Here is a 27,218-nt window from a genome sequence, read left to right on the forward strand (position 1 = left end):
ACGGCAACGTCCCTGTTTTGTATGATAGTCATTGTGTGTGTACTGTATGGAGAGCACTGTGTTTTCGAGCATGCTGTTACTCTGCAGTGCTCTGTGTGTGTGTGTGTGTGTGAGAGTTCATGTGTATTAAGAGTGTAGCCTGTCTAAAGAGCTTCTGTGGCATCGAGATCCAGACACACGCACACCCCACTCAGCCTCCCATAACTCTGCTAATGGCTGTCATTATGTAGTCAAGGGCTTTGCCTGACATTTGAAGTAGGTGTTAACCGTCCTTGCTATGTGGGTAAAAAGGCTAAAACGGACTGGAGTCTACTGCTTATGGAGCAAATGGGCAGAAAAACATAAAAAACAGGTAAAGTAGACATCTGACTGAGTCACATGACAGTAGTATACAGATCATATATACCATTATGACTGCTATCTCCGAGTCTATCTGATCTCTAGATCTCTACCCTTGTTTCCCATTTAGGGGTCTTCATCAAATCAGAATACTGGTACTTTTATTCTATTTCATCATTATTTAACCTGTTTCCCAAGGGAGACCTGTAAAAAGTGACTCAGGCAGGTTGTCTCCAAACTTTGTCCTGAAGAACTTCCGGGTCTCTAGGGGTTTGCCCGGTAGGTCAGGATGTAATCAATTAACAAAGCACCTCATTGATTTGCCTGATTGAGTAATTGGTGGATTCTTCTGAGAGAGTGATAGGAACTAGAATTAGCCTAATTAGATCTTGTGAAAGTGTGTAGCCATATCCTTTCATCAAAACAATATAATGAGCGTGTTTTCTGTCAGCTAATGAGGAAACTACCCATGAGGAAACATGTCATGCCATGATGTAATTTCACATTAGAAAGAACACTAAAATGGGAATGATGCAGTCACTTTACCATTACTTACATGTACAAATTACCTCGACTAACCCGTACCCCCGCACATTGACTCAGTACTGGTACCCCCTGTTTAAAGCCTCTTTATTGTTGAACTTTTTATTAAAATGTTTACTTTATATTATTTAGTAAATATTTTCCTCTATTTTCTTAAAAGTGCATTGTTAGTTAAGGGCTTGTAAGTAAGCATTTCAATGTGTTTCTGTTGTATTCGGCGCATGTGACAAATAAAATTGGATTTGATGGCACTGATGTGTCACACAGATGATGATTTTTATTAGAATTAGATCCAGCTGTGGCGGAAGGACCTGTTCACTCCCGTGCTGGGCTTCACCTCCACCCAGAGGTGAAAAAAAGAGAGAGCGAGAGAGAGAGATAGGGTAGATGAGATGGGGACGGAATGGGGAGGGGTATAGGGGAGAGAGCGAGAGCTAGATGGGGAAGATGAGATGGGGACGGAATGGGGAGGGGTATAGGGGAGAGAGAGAGAGAGAGAGATAGATGGGGTAGATGAGGGGACGGAATGGGGAGGGGTATAGGGGAGAGAGAGAGAGAGAGAGAGATGGGGTAGATGAGGGGACGGAATGGGGAGGGGTATAGGGGAGAGAGAGAGAGAGATATATGGGGTAGATGAGGTGGGGACGGAATGGGGGGTGGTATAGGGGAGAGAGAGAGAGAGAGAGATGGGGTAGATGAGGGGATGGAATGGGGGGGTGGTATAGGGGAGAGAGAGAGAGATGGGGTAGATGAGGGGACGGAATGGGGGGTGGTATAGGGGAGAGAGAGAGAGAGATGGGGTAGATGAGGGGACGGAATGGGGGGGTGGTATAGGGGAGAGAGAGAGAGATGTGGTAGATGAGGGGACGGAATGGGGGGTGGTATAGGGGAGAGAGAGAGAGAGAGAGAGATGGGGTAGATGAGGGGACGGAATGGGGGGTGGTATAGGGGAGAGAGAGAGAGAGAGAGATGGGGTAGATGAGGGGACGGAATGGGGGTGGTATAGGGGAGAGAGAGAGAGAGAGATGGGGTAGATGAGGGGACGGAATGGGGGTGGTATAGGGGAGAGAGAGAGAGATGGGGTAGATGAGGGGACGGAATGGGGGGGTGGTATAGGGGAGAGAGAGAGAGAGAGATGGGGTAGATGAGGGGACGGAATGGGGGGTGGTATAGGGGAGAGAGAGAGAGAGATGGGGTAGATGAGGGGACGGAATGGGGGTGGTATAGGGGAGAGAGAGAGAGATGGGGTAGATGAGGGGACGGAATGGGGGGTGGTATAGGGGAGAGAGAGAGAGAGAGAGAGATGTGGTAGATGAGGGGACGGAATGGGGGGTGGTATAGGGGAGAGAGAGAGAGAGAGATGGGGTAGATGAGGGGACGGAATGGGGGGTGGTATAGGGGAGAGAGAGAGAGAGAGATGGGGTAGATGAGGGGACGGAATGGGGGGTGGTATAGGTGAGAGAGAGAGAGAGAGAGATGGGGTAGATGAGGGGACGGAATGGGGGGTGGTATAGGGGAGAGAGAGAGAGAGAGATGGGGTAGATGAGGGGACGGAATGGGGGGTGGTATAGGGGAGAGAGAGAGAGAGAGAGAGATGGGGTAGATGAGGGGACGGAATGGGGGGTGGTATAGGGGAGAGAGAGAGAGAGAGAGAGAGAGAGAGAGAGAGAGAGAGAGAGAGAGATGGGGTAGATGAGGGGACGGAATGGGGGGTGGTATTGGGGAGAGAGAGAGAGAGAGAGATGGGGTAGATGAGGGGACGGAATGGGGGGTGGTATAGGGGAGAGAGAGCGAGAGATGGGGTAGATGAGGGGACGGAATGGGGGGTGGTATAGGGGAGGGAGGGAGAGATTGATTGACTCTTCAAAGGGTGAGCTGAAAGGTATATATAGGAGGAAGATGCACGCCTTGAACCAGAGACCAGTTCACTGTGTTACTGCCTCAGCAAGAGGCAGAGCGAGAGAGAAAGAGCAGAAGGGGGAGAGAGAGAGGAACTATTAAGGGATTTTTTATCAATAATGACTAAATTATGTATACATTTCAATCAGGACTATGACTAAACAGAATACTATTATGTTACTGTATGGATGTATGAATCTTATTATAATCCTAGTACTGAATATAATGTGTGTAATTATAATCAAGAATTAGAACAAAGACTGTCTGTTCCTTGGTAGAAACGAATGAACTTATCGTCAGACTGGCTAGAATGCTTATTTTCCCCGGAGAGAAGAGAGACCTTGTAAAGTAGTAAATTATCTAAACCGGTGGTGGACGATGTGGGAAGGCTTGTGAACTATACTGCCATTGTATCAGAGTGGAGGAGGGACAGTTTAAAACCTATGACGTCATTTTTAGTTTATAACCTGTTGTAAATTGTACCATGTTAAGTACTCTCGAGACTAAACGCTATTGATCTGTCCATTTTATGCAACTAAGTATCTTACAAATTCTTAGGAATGGGCAGAGTGATTAATTGAATTGGTTAGTAAACATATAGGAATTAAATTCCTCTAACAGGAACACAACAAACAGAAAGAAAGAAAGAAAGAAAGAAAGAAAGAAAGAAAGAAAGAAAGAAAGAAAGAAAGAAAGAAAGAAAGAAAGAAAGAAAGAGAAAGTAGACCAGAGAAACAGTCTGTGGTGGTCTTTGCAAGCGAGCACCCCAGTTGGGACGAACCCAGATACACACACAGCAACCACCAGAGAGCCAACCAGCCAGCAGTGATGAGTGCGTTGCCAGTACTGCTGCCCCTGCTGATGTGTGTGGTGGTAGGGCTGAGCCAGGTGAGGGCGGCGGTGAAGGCAGTGAAGCCGTGTGGCAGAGTTCCTCAGGGCCGTCATCTACACCTGTGGAGGCTCCCGCTTGAGACAGCTCCTCAACGAGCCAGAACAGCTGGAGGGTGAGTTGAGAATCTCTACCTTCTACTTTAAACCCTCTCTGTTACCCCCAATCTCCATATCCTCCTACTTAAACTTCTTTACACTTATTGAATGTATTCTACCTTGACATTTTTCGTCAGGAGTTATTCCACTTGACTAACAAAATGACATAAATTGACCAGACAATGTATTTGAGTCAGTGACGTCTGTCTGCAACAATGTATAGTGATGCTGATCCAGTGTGTGTGCATACAGGCAGGAAGGAAGGCAGGTGGGCAGTCAGAAAGGCAGGAAGGCAGGCAGGCATGCAGTGTCAGGCAGGCAGTTGCTCCTCTGACTGGGTTATGGAGGTATGTTATGCAGTCCTGTTCTCTGGAACATTATAGCCCAGCAGAACCCACCTCTTATAATCTGATTATGATGCTGATGATATCAGGGCCAGCCTGTTCCCAGTGGGCAGACCACGGCAGGCAGTTAGCATATTAACCATTCTCATTAGAACCAATTAGAGGATATACCAGGCGGTGTCAGAGGAAGGCCCTAAAAATTGTCAAAGACTCCAGCCACCCTAGTAATTGACTGTTCTCTCTGCTACCACAAAGCAAGCTGTACCGGAGCGCCAAGTCTAGGTCCAAGAGGCTTCTAAACAGATTCTAGCAAGCCATAAGACTACTGAACATCTAGTCAAATGGCCCCCAGACTCCCAGCGGTCAAAGCGGTTGAAATAATGTCATTACAACCAGTTTTGACCACTGGGCTCGCTCTCTTACTTTGGAAACCTGCCCTGCTGCTTTATTCCTAGAGGCATAAATAGATAAACACAAGTAGAAGGCTCAAGAAAAACAGAATGTGAGGTATCATATCATTAATACTTGCACAGAACAATCCAAAATAGATGTTATGAAATCAGAGCTTTTAGATATAGTGTTTTAGATAGAGCTTTTTAGATAGAGCTTGTAGATAGAGCTTTTTATATAGTTGTAACTTGCGGTTATCATAGGTTTAGCATTTGGTGCATATAATTAGCGTTTGAGACAAACTTGAACTTGTGTTGATGTGTGTGGATGACATTGAGCAGGGAGGGAGCTGTATTTCCTGGAGATGTTTTTCATGGAGACACGAGAAGAAAGCAGCCTCTGGTATATGTGTCGATGATGAGAGAGTTCAGAACCAAAGCTGAATTCAGGGACTTTCACTTAACTTCTTGAAAATACTTATCTTGATCGTACTGTATATTTTGCTTATGCTTGACATGGGGGGTGTGATGTGTTTTGCTGTTACGTGATGACTTAGTGTGACATTTGAATCCACTGTGGATTACTAAAACGCTTTGGTCTTTTTGACTCTTAACACTGCAGTCTTTCATTGCATACCCATATAGCTTTAAGTCCATTTCCATCTTTAACTGACACCGCAAGTTGAGGCTATCAGCTACAGGACAAAACACAGACATTACGCCACAGCACCTAAATACAGCGATTACCAATAAAACTAAACAAAACAATAGTGTCTGCGAGTACAAAAAAAGACGACAAAGAGAGTAGGTCAAATGTTGTACTGTGTGTACTGTAGTGTAGGCTATATCTGTCATCTTCTATCCACACAGCACAGTCATCCACTCAGAATACAAAACAAGGGAGACAGTGAATTCCCCACTCAGATGATTGGCAGGTCTTACCTGGAATACTGTGTGTTGCCAAGGTGTTACATCATTTTTCATCCTCTTGGAGAAGACAATCTGAATGCTTGGCCAAAAAAGGAAATATATGCAAAGTGAGGGTTGATGTGATACTAGTGCAGAATAGGAAATGTAGACTTGTTCTAATCCTTCCGAGACCAGTCACGACCACTAAGGTTATTTAAAGGAGATACATCCTTTGTATTCATACTGCATTGGACCAAAATAATTGAATACAAAACAATGGATCAAACATAATTGATACGCCTCCTTTATTTCAGAGAAAACCCACATCATAACATGGTGGTTCATTCTGCATTCTTTCAGAACATTTCATTAGTACGGTACATCACACGAAACAATTTCATATTCAGTATCCTGTGCATTGGATAACACAAACAGATGAAATAACAAATATATCCATATAAATATAAAATGAAACAAACATATATGTACAGTACACATGGTACGTTGAATTAAAGGCTAATCGTACTACAGTTAGATCTCCCTCACAGCACACAATTATAAACAGCTTCTTAATAGCAGACGGAGTGTATTCCTAGTAAGGCTTTAAGACAGTGTTGTTACAGCCAACCTTGATGTGTTGCACTGTACATCAGAACACAAAATTGGTGGAGGAAATACAGAATAAACTGCATTTGAGCAACATGCACAATATTTATGATATTCTATTGAGGCATTTACTTTATGTTGGTATTCGTATCTTGTGTTATTTCTTATTGTTGTTGCATTGTGGAGAAGGAACCTGTAGGTAAGCATTTTGTTGGCCAGTGTATACCATGTGTATCCTGTACCTACGACTAATAAAACTTCTGCTGTGAGTTGCAAAAAGAGTGCTCCAAAAACTTGTCCAGTTCATAACTTTTATTGGTTTTGGAAAAAAAGCAAACTTAGTTTCTCATCAGATCATCTTAACATTGTCTGTACAAACACAGCTTGCACATGTGGTTGACAGAGAAACAGTACGGTACCCAAAGCAGTCTGGCTTAGCACGCCACACACAGACACACTTCCTGCTCTGGTCTTCAGTTCTCACAGTTAACATGACAACAGATCAGCGAGTCTATTGGTTGGTGGACCACTTCACTTTAACACTATACTGTAACTGTGTGCAGACACACATTACATTACCCATGCCGTAACACTTAGCTTGAACCCTCCCTACATCATAAGCACGACCAGAGATCATACATAGTTCATAAACAGTAATAACATTACCAATGTCATTTCTGTTAACTATAGTTAGGTGTGTACAATAATGTTCAAGTAAAGTGTTACTCACTAAACAGCTATACAGAGAGCTACATGACACAATTCATTGATGCCTTACTTAGAAATGCCAACTAAAGGGTCAGACAACATGGACATGTAAGACACTTCTATGGCTGTTCTAAGGCAGGTGTAGAAATGGTGCCATGTAGCTTCATGAAGTACAGATAGTATCCTGACATACTTATGATGCCCACACGAGGAGACCTTTTAAGTTAAATGTCATCACACACATTTAGTTCTCTATGTTGAATATCAGAGCATTCAGGAGGTTTCTAACAATTATCAGCACAGTGTTCTTCACATGAAACAAGATGGGTTTTTTTGTTGTTTAAAAAAATATTCCCCTTATTTCTCTATCTTTTAGAGGACTGTCTGGAGTACACACATAAAATACAAAAAGCGTTTTGGTCATCTAACCTCCCTCCAAATCCTCGTCACCATGTCATCTCACAGAGACCATTACCATTATGCAAAATAAAGCCATGGATTCAAGCGCTGGTTGGTTTGATCCGAAGGAGAGTTCATGCTGTTTGATGCAGAATAACACATTGAGGTGAATGGAAACAGAGCAGAACATAGTCAAAACCTGACTGATTATCCAAGGTAATAACTATTAGTGTAACTCTAAATAACACTGCTTTCATACTGCCTGACGTACACATCCAGGTGCTATTCATCTTGTTTTTTTATTTTATCCCCCCACGCGCATATATACTGTAGTCAAATCTTCTGATGCACTTGAGTTAAAAAATTATATATCTGAAATAAATTCTAAAATTATACCTTATACATTATACTGTACACAGGTTACCCAACTACACAGATAACAAAAAAAGATATTTAGAATATTTATACCTTCATTCTAAATTGCAATACCATTGAAATTCTATTAATATACAGAATCACATACTTTTTTACATACTTTTTAAATCATTATCATCAATAAATAAAAATAGAATGCTGTAATGTACTCTGAAGTACTACCACTGTTGTGTCAGGGACAACAAAGGCTATTTGACAATACAAGGAAAACACCAAACGCCCTTTCAGATATATATTATTCATTTAAAATAAGACTTTGTACAGGTTTTTTTATTGAGGGAAACATATTATATTTGTTTTATATTGCAACCAAGAATGTATTTATTGTTGCAGCTGCCTAACTACTCAGGACTTTCTGATAATTTCTGAGGAAAATGTTGAGAGTATATGTTTGAAGCCGATGTTAAATCACTGCATTCAAAGAAGAGAGAGGAGTCTGGTAATGGTCCCCATCCAAATGAACAATGTCCTTTAAACCTGCTATGCCAGTGTGTAACGCATTAACTGTTAAAAACCCAACAACATAAAAACTCCAATACCCAGAATTCCATGGTAGCTCTAACCGTGTCCCATCAGAGGCATGTGAGAAGCAAGAATTAGCCCCTCCCTTAAACTGAATGGAGGAGTGTGACATCATGGTGCGTCTATTCATCTTAGTTCACTCAATGGCACAACCCAATGGTCTTTTCATACATCCTCTCCTAATACCTCATATTTGTTGTTGCATCAAAATATACTCAGTGTATTATGTGTTAGGTTCACGGTTGAGAGCGTGATTTTGCGGTTGAGTAGCTAGGTAGCTGTAGCAGTGCTTAAGTTTGAACACCACACGTTAGAGAGTGGGATAGAGAGGCAGAAGCATGTACCTTTAGAGAGGGAAACCCGGGTGGATGTCTAGAGCAGCAGCAATACAGATGTTCTGAAATTAATACATTTTAATACATTTTACAAATACAATAATTACACCCTAAAACGGTCCACGAGACTATATGCAAGCTATACAATACTGCTGGGTACAGTAGGCTGTGTGGCCTTGGCCTGTCTGTCTCGAAGGTTTAGAAAGAACTGTCTGTCTGTAGGGAGGTGGTGGTGTAGGTCTGTCCTCTGTAGTATAGGATTTCATTAGTCCATTGAGATGATGATCTCCAGTGTATTTGTTCAGTAGTAGTATGAAGTATCAGTTGTCTGCCAAGTATTTTCCTGAAAATGACAAACATGCCTTGGGTTTGAATACTTATGTGTAAAAAGGAATCATACATGCAACTATGTACACATAGCAAAACATATTTTACGATAATACTGTATCAACACAGTGTAATAACACCAATTAATATCACAGTGATACACTATTAGTTTATAATCATGTTATTATTACACTATGAGCGCCACACTAATTTGAGTCAATCTTTCCCTTATTCTAATATTTTGTGAAGGATGGGATGCACTCCATAATAGATTTAGGTGACATTACTTCTGTTTAGCAGAGTAAGTGAAGAAAGGCAGTGTCTCACCTGCAGCGAACCTCTTCTTGATGAGTGAGAAGCGGTACCCTGGCCCAGCCAGTTCTATATCACAGCCTGACAGAGTGCTGCCCTCGCTGGTGAACTGGACCGCCAGGGGAGAGGGTTTACTGGGGCCCTCCGACAGCTGGAACCGTGCCAACAATGAGCCAATGCCTGGGGACGTCACAGAGAGGGACAAAGGTTAAATATACTGCACAAACATACACATGCATATACAGTACCAGTCAAATGTTTGGACACACCTACTTAATTAAGGGTTTTTCTTAATTTTTTATATTTTCTACATTGTAGAATAACAGTGAAGACATCAATACTAAGAAATAACACATATGGAATCATGTAGAAACCAAGAAAGTGTTAAACAAATTCTTTGACTTTCTTTAAAGTAGCCACCCTTTGCCTTAATGACAGCTTTGTGCACTCTTGGCATTCTCTCAACCAGCTTCATGAGGTTGTCACCTGGAATGCATTTCAATTAACAGGTGTGCCTTGTTAAAAGTTAATTTGTGGAATTTATTTCCTTCTTGTAGGGGTGGTACATAGAAGATAGCCCTATTTGGTAAAAGACCAAGTCCATATTATGGCAAGAACAGCTCAAATAAGCAAAGAGAAACGACAGTCAATCCTTACTTTAAGACATGAAGGTCAGGCAATACGGAACATTTCAAGAACTTTGAAAGTTTCTTCAAGTGCAGTCGCAAAAACCATTAAGCGCTATGATGAAACTGGCTCTCATGAGGACCGCCACAGGAAAGGAAGACCCAGAGTTACCTCTGTTGCACAAGATAAGTTCATTAGAGTTAACTACACCTCAGATTGTAGCACAAATAAATGCACAGAGTTCAAGTAACAGACACATCTCAACATCAACTGTTCAGAGGAGACTGCCTGAACCAGGCATTCATGGTTGAATTGCTGCAAAGAAACCACTACTAAAGGACACCAATAAGAAGAAGAGACTTGCTTGGGCCAAGAAAAATGAGCAATGGACATTAGACCGATAGAAATCTGACCTTTGGTCTGATGAGTCCAAATTTGAGATTTTTGGTTCCAACCACTGTGTCTCTGTGAGATGCAGAGTAGGCGAATGGATGATCTCCACATGTGTGGTTCCCACCGTGAAGCATGGAGGAGGTGGTGTGATGGTGGTTTGCTGGTGACACTGTCAGATTTATTTAGGATTCAAAGCACAGTTAACCAGCATGGCTATCACAGCATTCTGCAGGGATACGCCATCCCTTCTGGTTAGCGCTTAGTGGGACTATCATTTGTTTTTCAACAGGACAATGAGCCAAAACACACCTCCAGGCTGTGTAAGGGCTATTTCTTATTCATTTATTTATTTAACCCTTATTTTATCAGGTAAGTTGACATAGAACACGTTCTTATTTACAGCAATGACCTGGGGAATAGTTACAGGAGAGAGGATGGAATGAGCCAATTGTAAGCTGGGAATGATTAGGTGACCATGATGGTATGAGAGCCAGATTAGGAATTTAGCCAGGACACCGGGGTTAACACCCCTACTCTTACGATAAGTGCCATGGGATCTTTTAGTTACCACAGATAGTCAGGACACCTGTTTAACGTCCCATCCAAAAGACGGCACCCTACACAGGGCAATATATTTGCCCTGGGGAATTGGGGTATTTTTTTAGACAAGAGGAAAGGGTGCCTCCTACCGGCCCTCCAACACCACTTCCAGCAGCATCTGGCTGGTGGAAATCTATTTGACCAATGAGAGTGATGGAGTGCTGCATCAGATAACCTGGCCTCCACAATCACCGACGTCAACCCGATTGAGATGGTTTGGGATGAGTTGGACCGCAGAGTGAAGGGAAAGCAGCCAACAAGTGCTCAGAATATGTGGGAACTCATTCAAGATGGTTGGAAAAGCATTCCTCATGAAGCTGGTTGAGAGAATGCCAAGTGTGCAAAGCTGTTATCAAGGCAAAGGGTGGCTACTTTGAAGAATCAAAAATATAATATATATTTTGATTTGTTTAACACTTTTTGGGTTATTACATGATACCTTGTGTAACCGATGTGAAATGGCGAGCTAGTTAGCAGTGGTGCGCGCTAATAGTGTTTCAATCGGTGACGTCACTCGCTCTGAGGCCTTGAAGTAGTTGTTCCCCTTGCTCTGTGTCACGTAGAGTAGGCCAGAAGGCTATACTGGAAAACCTAACCTCTATCAAAATAAAAAGATGGCGGAGCCGCAAATGTTCATCTGTGCTTCAGGGTGTTTATTTACAAAGTGATTCCGGAAAACAAAAACAACAGTACTGCCATAAAACGTATACCTTATGGGACAGCTAAACACAATGCTGCCCCATTCACAGTACTGCCATCAAACATATACCTTATGGGACAGCTAAAAACAATGCTGCCCCATTCACAGTACTGCCATCAAACATATACCTTATGGGACAGCTAAAAACAATGCTGCCCCATTCACAGCTCAATCCAAAAATGCCTCCTCATGAACTGAAAGAGAGGCTACTTTTATAGGGCTAGCCCCTCCCCTCAGAACAATTAACACAAATTAATTAAGCAATTACCTAGTCAAACCTACATTTTCCATTAACTAAACATGCTAAAGGATATACATTGCAACACATTTTTTAAACAATATCACCACATAACATTTCCAAAATGACATCACTACGGACAGTGTCTTTTAATATGCACATTTACATTAATGAGCCATTTGGGACAGGCACTACAAAGACAGCCCATTCCCTTTGCTCGGGTCCTTATCCAGCATACCTGGAAGTTACAGAGATAGAGAGGAACAGAACAAACAAACAAAGTGCTCATCCACAACATGGATAAGTATAATACATATTGCTTGTATTAAATATGAACATTGACATAAGTGTGAAATGTATGTACTAAGACAGGGAAGTTAACTTGTGTGTCGACCCACATTGTTAACTTATCTGATAATGGAGCAGGGAGGAGTGATGAATGTGTGCGTGCGTTAAAGAACCAAATGCTGCCCGCGACGAAATTCTACGTCATACTCTGCAAGGGCCGCTGATTTTGAGGCGCGATGGGTAACGATGCTTCGTGGGTGTCAGTTGTTGATGTGTGCAGAGGGTCCGTCCCTGGTTCGAGCCCAGGTAGGGGCGAGGTAAAAGTGGCAGTAATAAAGCCTCTCTTGAAAAAGCCAAACCTTGACCCAGCAAATGTTAAAAACTAAAATCGGCCTATATCGAATCTACCATTCCTTTTTTAAAGGCTGTATACAAATTGCTTCAGTCTGGTCTTAGACCCCATCATAGCACTGGGACTGCACTCATGAAGGTGGTAAATGACCTTTTAATGGGGTCAGACAAAGGCTCTGCATCTGTCCTTGTGCTTCTAGACCTTAGTGCTGCTTTTGACACCATCGATCACCACATTCTTTTGGAGAGATTGGAAACCCTAATTGGTCTACATGGACAAGTTCTGGCCTGGTTTTGGTCTTATCTGTTGGAAAGATATCAGTTTGTCTCTGTCGACGGTTTGTCCTCTGATAAATCAATTGTAAGTTTCGGTGTTCCTCAAGGTTCCTTTTTAGGACCACTATTGTTTTCACTATATATTTTACCTCTTGGTGAAGTCTGTCACGGCCGTTAAAAGAAGAGGACCAAGGTGCAGCGTGATGAGCGTACATACTTTTAATAGTACATGTCACCAACAAACCGTGAAGTTTAAGGCTATGTGCCATCAAACAAAGTTAACTTCCCACAAAGACAGGTGAAAAAAAGGGCTACCTAAGTATGGTTCTCAATCAGAGACAACGATAGACAGCCAAAACATAGAAATACAAATAATAGAGTATAGAATACCCACCCAACTCACACCCTGACCAAACCTAAATAGAGACATAAACAGGATCTCTAAGGTCAGGGCGTGACAATGTCATTCGGAAACATAACGTTAACCTTTAATGCTATGCGGGCGATACACAGCTGCACATTTCGATGAAACATGGTGAAGCCCCAAAATTGTACTCCCTGGAAGTGGAAAATTGTGGAAAAACTTGGTCAAAACAGAGATGCTAGTTCTAGGTCCCAAGAAACAAAGAGATCTTACGTTGGATCTGACAATTCATCTTGATGGTTGTACAGTCGTCTCAAATAAAACTGTGAAGGACCTCAGCGTTACTCTGGACCCTGATCTCTCTTTTGACGAACATATCAAGAATTTTTCAAGGCTCTATTTTTTCCATCTTCGTAACATTGCAAAAATCTGAAACTTTTTGTTCAAAAATGATGCAGAAAAGCAAATCCATGCTTTTGTCACTTCTAGATTAGACTACTGCAATGCTCTACTTTCCGGCTACCTGGATAAAGTACTAAATACATTTCAGTTAGTGCTAAACACGCCTGCTAGAATCTTGACTAGAACCAAAAAATGTGACCATATTACTGATTTCAAGGTTTTACTGCTAACCAACAAGAGCTTGCTCCTACCTATCTCTCTGATTTGGTCTTGCCGTACATTCCTAAACGTCACAAGACGCAGGCCTCCTTATTGTCCCTAGAATTTCTAAGCAAACAGTTGGAGGCAGGGCTTTCTCCTATAGAGCTCAATTTTTATGGAATGATCTGCCTATCCATGTGAGAGACGCAGACTCGGTCTCAACCTTCAAGTCTTTATTGAAGACTCATTTAGTAGGCCCTATGATTGAGTGTAGTCTGGCCCAGGGGTGCGAAGTTGAACGGAAAGGCACTGGAGGGACGAACCGCCCTTGCTGTCTCTGCCTGGCCGGTTCCCCTCTCTCCACTGCGATTCTCTGCCTCTGACCCTATTACGGGGGCTGAGTCACTGGCTTACTAGGGCTCTTCCATGCCATCCCTAGGAGGGGTGTGTCACTTGAGTGGATTGAGTCACTGATCTGATCTTCCTGCCTGGGTTGTTGCCCCCTCGGGTTCATACCGTATGGGAGATCTTCATGGGCTATACTCAGCCTTGCCTCAGGGTAGTAAGTTGGTGGTTTGCGGATATCCATCTAGTGGTGTGGGGGCTGTGCTTTGGCAAAGTGGGTGGGGTCATATCCTGCCTGGTTGGCCCTGTCTGGGGGTATCGTCGGATGAGGCCACAGCGTCTCCTGACCCCTCGTGTCTCAGCCTACAGTATCTATGCTGCAATAGTTTGTGTGTTGGGTGGCTAGGGTCAGTCTGTTATATCTGGTGTAATTCTCCTGTCTTAGCCGGTGTCCTGTGTGAATTTAAGTATGCTCCCTGTAATTCTCTCGCTCTTCCTCTCCCTCCCCTCCCGGAGGACCTGAAACCTGGGACCATGCATCAGGACTACCTAGCCTGATGACTCCTTGCTTTCCTCAGTCCACCTGGTCGTACTGCTGCCCCAGTTTCAACTCTTCTGCCCGCAGCTATGGAAACCTGACCTGTTCACGGGATGTGCTACCTTGTCCCGGACCTGCTGTTTTTGACTCTCTCTCTCTCTACCGCACCTGCTGTCTCGAACTCTGAATGCTCGGCTATGAAAAGCCAACTGACATTTACTCCTGAGGTGTTGACCTGTTGCACCCTCTACAATCACTGTGATTATTATTAGTAGTATTATTTTTGGTTGTCTATGCATGTTTGAACATCTTAGCCATGTACTGTTATAATCTGCACCCGGCACAGCCAGAAGAGGACAGGCCACCCCTCAGAGCCTGGTTCTTCTCTAGGTTTCTTCCTAGGTTCTTGCCTTTCTACTGAGCTTTTCCTAGCCACCGCGCTTCTACCCTGGGTCTTGACCCCGCCCTGTGCAACTGGGTACTGGACTTCCTGACGGGCCGCCCCCAGGTGGTGAGGGTAGGTAAAAACATCTCCACCCCGCTGATCCTCAACACTGGGGCCCCACAAGGGTGAGTTCTGAGCCCTCTCCTGTACCCCCTGTTCACCCACGACTGCATGGCCATGCACGCTTCCAACTCAATCATCAAGTTTGCAGACGACACTACAGTGGTAGGCTTGATTACCAACCACGACGAGACGGCCTACAGGGAGGAGGTGAGGGCCCTCAGAGTGTGGTGTCAGGAAAATAACCTCACACTCAACGTCAACAAAACAAAGGTGATGATCGTGGACTTCAGGAAACAGCAGAGGGAGCAACCCCCTATCCACATCGATGGGACAGTAGTGGAGAGGGTAGTAAGTTTTAAGTTCCTTGGCGTACACATCACAGACAAACTGAATTGGTCCACCCACACAGACAGCATGGTGAAGAAGGCGCAGCAGTGCCTCTTCAACCTCAGGACGCTGAAGAAATTCGGCTTGTCTCCAAAAGCACTCACAAACTTTTATAGATGCACAATCGAGAGCATCCTGTCGGGCTGTATCACCGCCTGGTACGGCAACAGCTCCGCCCACAACCGTAAGGCTCTCCAGAGTCCCTCCAGGACACCTACACCACCCAATGTCACAGGAAGGCCATAAAGATCATCAAGGACAACAACCACCAGAGCCACTGCCTGTTCACCCCGCTATCATCCAGAAGGTGAGGTCAGTACAGGTGCATCAAAGCAGGGACCGAGACTGAAAAACAGCTTCTATCTCAAGGCCATCAGACTGTTAAACAGCCATCACTAACATTGAGTGGCTGCTGCCAACATACTGACTCAACTCCAGCCACTTTAATAATGGAAAAATTGATGTAAAAAATGTATCACTAGCCACTTTAAACAATGCCACTTAATATAATGTTTACATACCCTACATTACTCATCTCATATGTATATACTGTACTCTATACCATCTACTGCATGTTGCCATCTTTATGTAGTACATGTATCACTAGCCACTTTAAACAATGCCACTTTTATATGTTTACATACCCTACATTACTCATCTCATATTATATACTGTACTCGATACCATCTACTGCATCTTGCCTATGCCGTGCTGTACCATCACTCATTTATATATCTTTATGTACATATTCCTCATCCCTTTACACTTATGTGTATAAGGTAGTTGTTGTGAAATTGTTAAGTTAGATTACTCGTTGGTTATTACTGCACTGTCGGAACTAGAAGCACAAGCATTTCGCTACACTCGCATTAACATCTGCTAACCATGTATATGTGACAAATAAAATTTGATTTGATCGACTGCTGACATTTTTGCACGATTCTACATGTAAAATTGGTTTGCACTTAGTTCGCAAGTACTCTGCAGAAAAACGTTATTGATGTGTTTCAAGCCCTTAGAGCCCGTTGTCATGACGCGACTTCACCAATTATTTTTGATTAGTACTTTAGTGGAGAAGATGATAACAAGGCATTACTGATTCCTCCTGGGTATAAACAAGGTTATTTACCTCCATTTTCAGATTTCTGGGAAATATCAGGAATCTTCCACAGGATTCTTTGCTGCTCTGCATTCCTGGAAGAACAGGATCAAATGTGATCTGTTACTCTCTAAAAGCAAGGAATAGGTTAAATCTGGGTCTGGGAAATGGGCCTTTTCAAACACAAAAAATGAATGTCTTCACCACTGAGCCATAGAGCCACGGGATGTCTCCGAAGCAGCCTTCAACTTTTAATGATCAAATTAAGTTAATTTAATTCAATAGAAATGTATTGTATACAGTTCTGACATGCAGTATACTATTCGGTCTTACCATGCGGCAGGGGGAAGCACAGCCAGTAGCTTGGTGACTCCTCCGTCTACAGGGATCAGGAACTGGACGTTGTTGAGCGCCACGGGCGTTGTCATGGAGCCGCCATTGTACTTGTAATCTATCCGGAGGTCCGTGCTGGTGGGTTCACACCGCCAACTGGCTGCCAGGTTCAGGGGGGTCGACGTGAGGCCCCGCGCTGATACCTCCACACATAAACAATACAGAGGAAAGAATGCATAATAACATTAAACTGGAATAGTAACTATGGATACAGACTGGACAGGACAGACTTTAAATATCTGGTTTTAAATGGGTCACAGAAAGAAGACATCACTTGATCTCTATGGATCAGCCTATAATCTAGTACCAGTTGCAGACAGAGAGATGGGCTGACCTGGTATTGGTTTCTGTATCTCTATAGTAGAACATAGTTCAGCTCACCTGGTATTTGAGCATGTCCACATTGTAGTATGTGGCCTGGGGTTTCTGCTCGGCCACCTTCTTTAGATGGGTAATCAGGTTTGGCATGTTCACCCAGAAGGTCTTGCAGTCAGGGTTGGGTGTTGTGGCGGTGTCACTATGTGGGCAGGCAATATGTATTTTATCATATTATCTAATGTCATGATTGATCCCTCTAAACTTAAGTCAACACATAGACAACAGAGTACAAGTTATCTTTGTATCTACTACACAGAGGTCAGGACTATTGCAGTGCAGAGATTGCAAACAGATACTGAGTGCTATACAACAACAACAGCTCTGATGCATTTTACACATGAGAGTGCAGAATAACCTTGGAATGAGGTGGTTAGTCAGACCACTGGGATGAATTCACAGTGACTCAGAGCCCAGTCAGAACTGGACGGGTGGATTGTTTTGTTACAGTATGATTTTAGGCGTTCAATGGCACATGTTCTAAATGCTACAGGGCGTGGTGAGTTGTGTGAGGGGTGTTATAGTGGTCTTTACCAGCAGAGTAGCTGGGGGTTAGGCAGCACATGCTCCAGCCAGCTGTAGTGGGTTATGCTGAAGGTTAGCACGGCAGGGGATGGGTTATTGGCAAAGTGCCGTGTGATCCCCGCTGGAAACGACAGCACCATCTCGCCTGTGATCTTCACAACACACCTTTTGACAGGGACACGGGAGGAGGAGGTTAGAGCGTCCGAAGGAGGACAAAGAGGAGAACAGAGTAAAGCAAGGAGAGAGATATCATAGAAATGAAATGGACAGAGGGAAAAAGAGTAAGAGAGAGAGTGGAGAGTGGAGAGAATTGGGAGAAAGATAGAAAGGGACGAGAGAGACAGAGAGGGGGAGAAAGAGAGGGTGCATACAGTGAGAGACATCTCCTAATGTGTTTGAGTGGACTTACTTGTTAGGGTTGGCTCCTTTGAAGAAGGCATTGACTGTTTCAGTAAAAGCTGCCGCCACCGGAAGGGTGTCCTGGGCCCCCATGGTGAGAGGGCTGGGTCCCCTGGAGCAGCCTGTTTCAGACAGCACACACACATTTAATAGCAATACAGAAAGGAGGGAGAGAGAGAGACTCACTCAGACCAAAAAAAATGTTGGAGAGAGAGACAGAATGAAAAGCAGAAAGAGAGAAGGAAGACTTTCAGCATTAAACACAACCCATGTCCATAGTCCTCACAAACCACCAGAGCTACTACTGTTCTCTCATCCCTCTCTTGGCTGCTCCACTACATCTCTGTCCTTTAGACTCCTCCCACTTCCTGTACTACACCCTCTATTTTCTGTTCCCTAACTCTCCATCTCTCAACAGCCATGTATGGATGAAGATGGAGAACCAAAGAGTGTGTGAGAGAATCACTGTATTCATATTTTGTATTTATTAAGGATCCCCATTAGCTGCCTACTCTTCCTGTGGTCCAGCACATTTAAGGCAGTTATATACAATTTATAATATTACATTTCGTAACACTTTACTCAATACATTTAGTGTGTTCCCTCAGGCCACTACTCCATTGTCACATACTGTATCTATGTAATTGAAATGAGAACCAATACATGTGTATGATGTGTGGGTGGGTTTAGCTCCTATGATATCCCATTACCTTGTTAAATGAAATGTTGGATGTACTGTAAATCGATGTGAAGTCCCTCAAGACTGTTGGACATTGTTGTACAATTTCAGGTTTCACTATATTTACAGTAGGAGGGTTAATAAAGCCAGTTACCTGAGGAGGTACGTTGTGTTTCAGAAACACTGAGAAGACTGACAGAAATAAAGAATGAACAATTGTTTTACAAAGAGAGAGAGAGAGGACATGCGTATTCCAGACATACTGTTGATGCTGAGTCACTGTGACAAAATCAGAGAGAGAGATCAATATCCAAACCCAAAAGACCAAAGAGAGTAAGTCCACACAAAAAAGAAAATGACAAACAGAGATTAGTAAAGTACATGAAGAACGATCAATGATCAGGAGGCTGAAGAAATTTGGCTTGTCACCTAAAACCCTCACAACTTTTACAGATGCACAATTGAGAGCATCCTGTCGGGCTGTATCACCGCCTGGTACGGCAACTGCACCGCCCACAACCGCAGGGCTCTCCAGAGGGCGGTCTGCACAAAGCAACACCGGGGGCAAACTACCTGCCCTCCAGGACACCAACAGCACCCAATGTCACAGGAAGGCCAAAAAGATCATCAAGGACAACAACCACCCGAGCCACTGCCTGTGTACACCGCTATCATCCAGAAGGTGAGGTCAGTACAGGTGCATTAAAGCTGGGACCGAGAGACTAAAAAACAGCTTCTATCTCAAGGCCATCAGACTGTTAAACAGCCATCACTAGCGCAGAGGCTGCTGCCTACATACACACTTGAAATAATTGGCCACTTTAATAAATGGATCACTAGTTACTTTAATAATGCCACTTTAATAATGTTTACATATCATACTCATCTCATATGTACAGTATATACTGTATTCTATATTATCTATTGCATCGTAGCCACTCTGTCATTGCTCCATATATTTATATTTATATATTCTTATTCCATTCCCTTCCATTAGGTATTTTTTGTGGAATTGTTAGATATTGCTGCACTGTCGGAACTAGAAGAACAAGCATTTCGCTACACTAGCAATAACATCTGCTAACAATGTGTATGTGACCAATAAAATGTGATTTGATTTGATAATCTTTTAGGACACGGCAGACTTGTGGACACCGAATGTGAAATGAGAACGAATGACGATGAGAGGAGGAGTGTGAGGAATAAGACAAGAGGGCTGGATGTAGAGGGAGCAGTTCGTTTGGAGGGAGTGAGATGTGGCCATGACTGAAGGAGTGAGAGGAGTTAGAGGAGGGGGAGGAGATAAAGGAGGGGGGAGGAGTTAGAGGAGAAGCTTGCACAGATGAGGCCTGGGTGACCCCGGGTGAGTGTGTTCACTGCAGTTAGCTGTTGTGCAGACACAACTTACCTTCAAAGGTTAAATAAAACTTCCCTCTGTCAAACCAAACCAGGGAAGGCTGGTCATTCTCTGTGGTGGGGCAGGGAGGAGGGAGAGTGGGTGAGGAGGGTGGGTGAGAGGAGGAGGAAGAGAGAAGGACAGTAGCATGAGTCACATGGCAGGTCCATCACACAACACAGTGAGGTGAGGTGGGGTAAAGAGGGGTGCATGGCACAGCAAGCCAAAACACCAGGACAGGAGAGGAACAAATTGTGCTGTGTGTCTGTGGGTCATTTCACACTATAGTCCAACCCGAACCTTACTGTGCAGGCTCAGATAATATTCTTTCCACATTGTCCTTTCCAGCATGGTTCCAGGAAGCAACTGGACACGCCAGATAAGCTTAGTACAGCTCGGCTTATTAGTGTGAAACGGTCACGTGTGGGTGCGTGGGAGGGGGTTGGAGGTTGGCCCAGGTGAAGTCAGGTATCTGTTGGTGGATAGTGGGTGTTGAGTCTCTTGGAGCATGGAGAGAAAAAGCCAAGCCTGGAGGAGGACTGACTGGGAATGACACCCATCATACAATACTCATCTACACACTGCTATAGAAAACATTCATTACCATTACATGAATCCTTTTAAATCACATCCTCCTGTCCTAATGCTAATATTCTAACAGTTTTTGTGCCATGCTTTGTCTTTCAATACAGATGGAGCCTGGCTGTTGGACTGTCTGTGGACCACAGAAGGAGTAGCTGCTGCTTCTGCAAAAGCTAATGGGGATCCAAATAAATAAACAAATCAACCTGATGACATACACCAGGGGGCAGTGATGAGGGTAAAACCATTGGTAGAGGAGGGGAGTTGGTCGAAGGGATCAGTGTTAAGGTGCGACTGCTTAGGGGGTGATTGGGGCCTTTGGGTGTAGTGAATAGATGGCTGGAGTTGATGGATTGAGTGAAGGATGACTGTGAGTGAAGACACTAGAGAATAGTGGGCAGGTGTTCTGATGGGGGTGGTCAGTGAAGTGGAGCAGAGTGAAGTAGAGAAACATGTTCCCATGGGGTGGAGTGAGAGAGAAGAGGCGATCTGGGACAGAGGGAGGGGGGTAGATGGGGGTCAGGGTGAGAAGTTTGGAAGCTGTCTGTCTGTCTGTCTGCCTGTCTGCCTGTGTGTTGTTCTGAGTGTTGAGGAGAAGGTGGCACAATATTTACCAACTGGCTGGAGACACTTATTTTCCTTCCAGACTTCAAAAGATGATCTGTCTGTATCACAGTGTGTGTGTGTGTGTGTGTGTGTGTGTGTGTGTGTGTGTGTGTGTGTGTGTGTGTGTGTGTGTGTGTAGCTAAACACCAACTATTTAAAATAGGCTGCTACAATCATGCAGTTTAGCAGACTTAAGGACCATGCGGACGCCTGGGAGCGGGAGCGAAGGATGATTGTATGGCTGGCCGGCTTTATGGAGAGTACATGGACGCAGCTGCAGGGAACAGCATGACCTTTTCTACAAAACAGTGCAGAGGTAAAGATGGCTGTAGTAGATGGCTTTAGATAGGTAACTGCTGTTTGACTTGACATGTAACCAAACTGGAAATGTTATCCCGGTGCTGAGCTAGTAGCAGCTCATTCTTGTAGAATGTTAAGTCCCCTATTGACTGAAGTGAATGAAGCTACAGCAACAAGGTGATAATGGCTGGAGGAAATTTAGCTTGTTTTTGCTGTTCTACAAATTTCATTAGAGAGTTTTTAAATTGTGTAGAAATGCAGCAAATTAGCTTCAATTCCTTGGAGGAATACCCCCCCCCCCCCCTTTTTACTTTTCCATTCCCTAGGTTTATCTGAAATGACGTCCCTGGAGTGTGTGTTTGTGTGTCTGGATCTCGATGCCACAGAAGCTCTTCAGACAGACTACACTCTTAATACACATGAACACACACTCATACACACACACAGCACTGAAGACTGCAGAGTAACAGCATGCTTGAAAACACAGTGCTCTCCATACAGTACACACACAATGACTATCATACAAAATAGGGACGTTGCTGTGGTGAGGGCAGGACAGCCAAAGATGCCGGTTTTCGGAAGCTGAAAAAGAGATGCATGGCATTTCAGCTTCCTGAAAAAAGTATCCTTGGGATACTTTGATGTGAGAGTATGTGAGTAAGATAGACAGCGAGAGAGGTGTTCCACCATTTATCAAAGGGAAAAAATGAAAACGTAATCTGTGGCGTACTCCAATATCTCAGTTCAACATCTACTCCCCTCACAGGATGGCTGCCATCCATTCTGAGACGGCTTGACAAAATCAAACAAAGCAAGAACATTCTCATGGATGGATGACGTATGACACCATCATGGGTAAATAGGCATCACCGGACCCCTTCCAGGTCCCAGCCCCAGCCCCTTCCTCTCAGATAGCCCCCCTCCCTTCATCCACACTAGACTGTACCTGCCAGAGAATCAAAAGGCCTCCCAAATGTAGGCAGTTTGTCTACAAATGCATCATCTTCTGACATCACGTCAAGCGACAGCCCAAAAGGAAAAGGGTCAAAGACAAAAACAAAACAAAAAGAATGCATATCAAAACAAAGGAGAAATCTAACTGAACAATAAAACCATGTAAGACACAATGGTTCATGTTGTGAACTCAAATATTATGGCTGGATGAAAAATGTTGAGGAAAAAAATCAACGGGATGCGAAACACAAGGTATGATCAGCACTTCACTTATGGGCTCTCCGCTCACTAAGCCTATTTTCTACTGTTCTCCTTATTTATCTAAGGAAAATATGATGCATGGATATTGCTTTGTGTATCTAACAAACACAGTGAATACCCAGCAAACCTTAACCACATTATGCTTCAATTAAGTGAAGATTTACAATGTCGCTCTGGGTTTAATACCATATGTTCCTTATGAGGGCCTGTATTGTGTTGTAATATACTGTACTGTAGGTTCCTTTTCCCCTAGCTGAGTGAATAGTTACAGTATAGTTAACCATTACATTATGACTTGTTAGGCATTTCTATTCTTGAAAATCCTATACCACATTCACAGAAATGCAGTGTAATACATTGAGTGAATACTGTACTCGAGAAGATATACACTGAGTGTACAAAACATTAAGAACACCTTCGGGCACCCCCTTTTGACCTCAGAACAGCCTTCATTCATCTGGGTATGGACTCTACAAGGTGTTGAAAGTGTTCCACAGGGATGCTGGACCATGTTGACTCCAATGCTTCCCACAGTTGTGTCAAGTTGGCTGGATGTCTTTTGAGTGGTGGACCATTTTTGATACACACAGGAAACCTGAAAAACCTGCAATGTTGCAGTTCTTGACACACTCAAACCAGTGCGCATGGCACATACTAACATACCCCGTTGAACGGAATTTAAATGGATGCGGCCATCTAGGTAGGAGAAATTGACCAAGCAACACGGGCAACACAGCACAGACTACCACAGTAGCACAAATAACCACACTAGCTCAGATAGAGATAGGAGAGGATGGTGTACACACACCTGACACAGAAAGGGTGAGATTTTTACCGACGGTGGGGGTGGTGGCTGCACTCAGGGAGTTGTTGGAGGAGATAGAGGAAGTGCTCTCGGCCCGGGCCAGGGGGGCAATGGAAGGGGGGCTGGACGAGTGACTGCCCGGGGGACTGAAGGGCCGGCTCTGGAGGGACACAGAGAGAGAGAGAGAGAGAGAGAGAGAGAGATTACAGGATTTACTAGTATCACTGTTTTTATGTTCAGACACCCTCACAGTTCAGCATACATTTTTGGGGGGCTAAAAGTGAAAGGTCAGATATCTCAAGATATGGAGGTACCATACAGTATAAACATCTTAAGAGGGGGAGTGTGCTTTTTGAGGCAGGATTAGAGCTGTTGTTGTTTCTGTTTAAGTACAGTGTAAATAGAGATGGACGATATCACATACCATGTCCCCCTTGCTGGGTTTCCCAGGGGGCAATTTGGGTCGTGAGGTGGGGCGTGGAGGGGGAGGGGGAGGGCTGCTGAAAACCGCTGATGGAGCTGATGGTGTAGCAGGACGAGCTGGAGAGGATGCTTCTGTATGGGGACAAGAAGACATCTGGGTTACAACATCATGACATCACTGTCCAGAGTTAGAACATCATGACATCACTGTCCAGAGTTAGAACATCATGACATCACTATCCAGAGAGTTAGAACATCATGACATCACTATCCAGACAGTTAGAACATCATGACATCACTGTCCAGAGAGTTAGAACATCATGACATCACTGTCCAGAGTTAGAACATCATGACATCACTATCCAGAGAGTTAGAACATCATGACATCACTATCCAGAGAGTTAGAACATCATGACATCACTATCCAGACAGTTAGAACATCATGACATCACTGTCCAGAGTTAGAACATCATGACATCACTATCCAGAGTTAGAACATCATGACATCACTGTCCAGAGAGTTAGAACATCATGACATCACTGTCCAGAGAGTTAGAACATCATGACATCACTGTCCAGAGAGTGAGAACATCATGACATCCCTGTCCAGAGAGTGAGAACATCATGACATCACTGTCCAGAGAGTTAGAACATCATGACATCACCGTCCAGAGAGTTAGAACATCATGACATCACCATCCGGAGAATTAGAACATCATGACATTATCGTCCAGAGAGTTAGAACATCATGACATCACTGTCCAGAGAGTTAGAACATCATGACATCACTGTCCAGAGAGTTAGAACATCATGACATCACCGTCCAGAGAGTTAGAACATCATGACATCACCGTCCAGAGTGTTAGAACATCATGACATCACTGTCCAGAGAGTTAGAACATCATGACATCACTGTCCAGAGAGTTAGAACATCATGACATCACTGTCCAGAGAGTTAGAACATCATGACATCACTGTCCAGAGAGTTAGAACATCATGACATCACTGTCCAGAGAGTTAGAACATCATGACATTATCGTCCAGAGAGTTAGAACATCATGACATCACTGTCCAGAGAGTGAGAACATCATGACATCCCTGTCCAGAGAGTTACAACATCATGACATCACCGTCCAGAGAGTTAGAACATCATGACATCACTGTCCAGAGAGTTAGAACATCATGACATCACTGTCCAGAGAGTTAGAACATCATGACATCACTGTCCAGAGAGTTAGAACATCATGACATTATCGTCCAGAGAGTTAGAACATCATGACATCACTGTCCAGAGAGTGAGAACATCATGACATCCCTGTCCAGAGAGTTACAACATCATGACATCACCGTCCAGAGTTAGAACATCATGACATCACTGTCCAGAGAGTTAGAACATCATGACATCACTGTCCAGAGAGTTAGAACATCATGACATCACTGTCCAGAGAGTTAGAACATCATGACATCACTGTCCAGAGAGTTAGAACATCATGACATCACCATCCGGAGAATTAGAACATCATGACATCACCGTCCAGAGAGTTAGAACATCATGACATCACTGTCCAGAGAGTTAGAACATCATGACATCACTGTCCAGAGAGTTAGAACATCATGACATCACCGTCCAGAGAGTTAGAACATCATGACATCACTGTCCAGAGAGTTAGAACATCATGACATCACTGTCCAGAGAGTTAGAACATTACAATCTAAGGAGATCTTTGAACATGAAAACAAAAAGCTGACCAGACGACAGAGTCAAGAACATCTAGTACATTCTGGAATAATGATTGGTTAACCTGGTTTCCTGTTTACAGAACATTATGTTTGATTGAATTGCTACTGAGCTGAATTAGAAAAAATTCCAGTGAAACACAACACACACCAGTCCCATGGTTGCCTGTTCAGTGTTCAGTGTGAATTTTGATACAGTGCTATTTGGGTTGAAAACTGGATTTGTCCCACTGTACTTGCCTTTTAATAAAAAAAATTGTAATGTCTGACATTTGACTGCATTGTTAGGATCTAGGAACATATGTATTTCGGTGCACAACTATAACACCTGTTAAACTGTGTACGCAACCAATAAACTTTGATTTGACTTGGGCCAGTCCATTTATTGGGGGACTATTTTCCCACAGTGGGACAAGACATTCCGGGCCAGAATTTCCACTCATCCTGACGTTCCGATGCTGCGTCAGCGAGATCTGTCCCAGCTGTGTTTTCAGTCCTCAATCCTGGTTTCCCATTCCCTTTGTGTTAAACTAAACAAACGATCCTTGTCCTCATCATGGTCATGTACACTACACGGTCTGGTCTACAGAAGAACAATACTACATAACAGAGTTTGTGATGATTGTAAAGCAAGATTGTGTGTGGTGTAAATCACTGTAGCCCTTTCCTGCAGGCCTCTAGTGGCCTCCTGGCTGGACTGTTATTCATATTTTTAATAATTTCATAATTAATAAACATTATTTAAAAGAAGACGCCAAACATCCAGTGTTTTTCCTCGTCAAACGGTTTAGCTATATTTCAGCAAGACTGGCCCGCTCATGGTGCTGTTGGTGAGGACCAAGATGCACCTCTAACAACAAATATAAAACCTCAGAATTCTGCCCAAAAACAATGATAATTTCTCTCAACCAGTGGCATATAGGCATTTTAGGTGAGCGCTGATGCTGCCCTGTGATAAGCAGTGCCCACTTTGTCAAAGGCAGGGACACAAACTATTTATCTTGTCCATTCCCAGCGTGCCTCTCCAGGGTGCTGTTGGAGAGATGTATCGCTTCAGCACTCCACCAACTTTCTGTCAAAAAAATGACCTAATATAAATCATGTAGCAGATATAGTATATGGTAGAAATAGTACAGTATGTGGCCTTTCTGTAGATTACAGGCTGGAGATAAAATGGATGATAATGTAATGAGAAGGAAACTTTTTACCTCATGCAGGTTCCTCTGATCAAATAACCTAACCTACATTGAGCCGAATCAAATAAAAAAAATGTGCTGACATGCTAACATCCTAAAAACAGGACAGGTCCAGGTAAAACATACATGTCTAGAATATGATGTATTTTCAACTTTCATTCATCATTTAAATTGAACCTAACTTCAACGTCTGGAAAATACATATTTTAGATGTCT

General features: G+C 43.5%; 1 protein-coding gene across 14 annotated transcripts in view; it reads right to left on the bottom strand.

The window, feature by feature from the left end:
* Positions 1-5,697: 5,697 nt before the first annotated feature.
* The window catches only part of sgip1a (SH3GL interacting endocytic adaptor 1a), a 120,143-nt gene continuing 98,622 nt past the window's right edge, over positions 5,698-27,218 (bottom strand). For 5 of the 14 annotated variants that reach the window (XM_090236192.1, XM_090236187.1, XM_090236189.1 and 2 more), the window contains 10 exons: positions 24,071-24,201; positions 23,650-23,806; positions 20,151-20,210; positions 18,074-18,185; positions 17,674-17,829; positions 17,146-17,281; positions 16,705-16,907; positions 16,402-16,466; positions 9,070-9,234; positions 5,698-8,758 (listed from right to left, as the gene is read on the bottom strand). In XM_090236192.1, the coding sequence (XP_090092318.1) occupies positions 8,736-8,758; positions 9,070-9,234; positions 16,402-16,466; positions 16,705-16,907; positions 17,146-17,281; positions 17,674-17,829; positions 18,074-18,185; positions 20,151-20,210; positions 23,650-23,806; positions 24,071-24,201 (1,208 nt within the window). In that variant the 3' untranslated portion in view covers positions 5,698-8,735. The remainder of the gene's footprint in view (positions 8,759-9,069; positions 9,235-16,401; positions 16,467-16,704; positions 16,908-17,145; positions 17,282-17,673; positions 17,830-18,073; positions 18,186-20,150; positions 20,211-23,649; positions 23,807-24,070; positions 24,202-27,218) is intronic. The other 9 variants (XM_090236193.1, XM_090236188.1, XM_090236196.1 and 6 more) reach the window with 6 other exon arrangements.

Source organism: Oncorhynchus mykiss, chromosome 5, assembly GCF_057628025.1.
Source record: "Oncorhynchus mykiss isolate SJ-2025 chromosome 5, ASM5762802v1, whole genome shotgun sequence".
Taxonomy (NCBI): domain Eukaryota; kingdom Metazoa; phylum Chordata; class Actinopteri; order Salmoniformes; family Salmonidae; genus Oncorhynchus; species Oncorhynchus mykiss.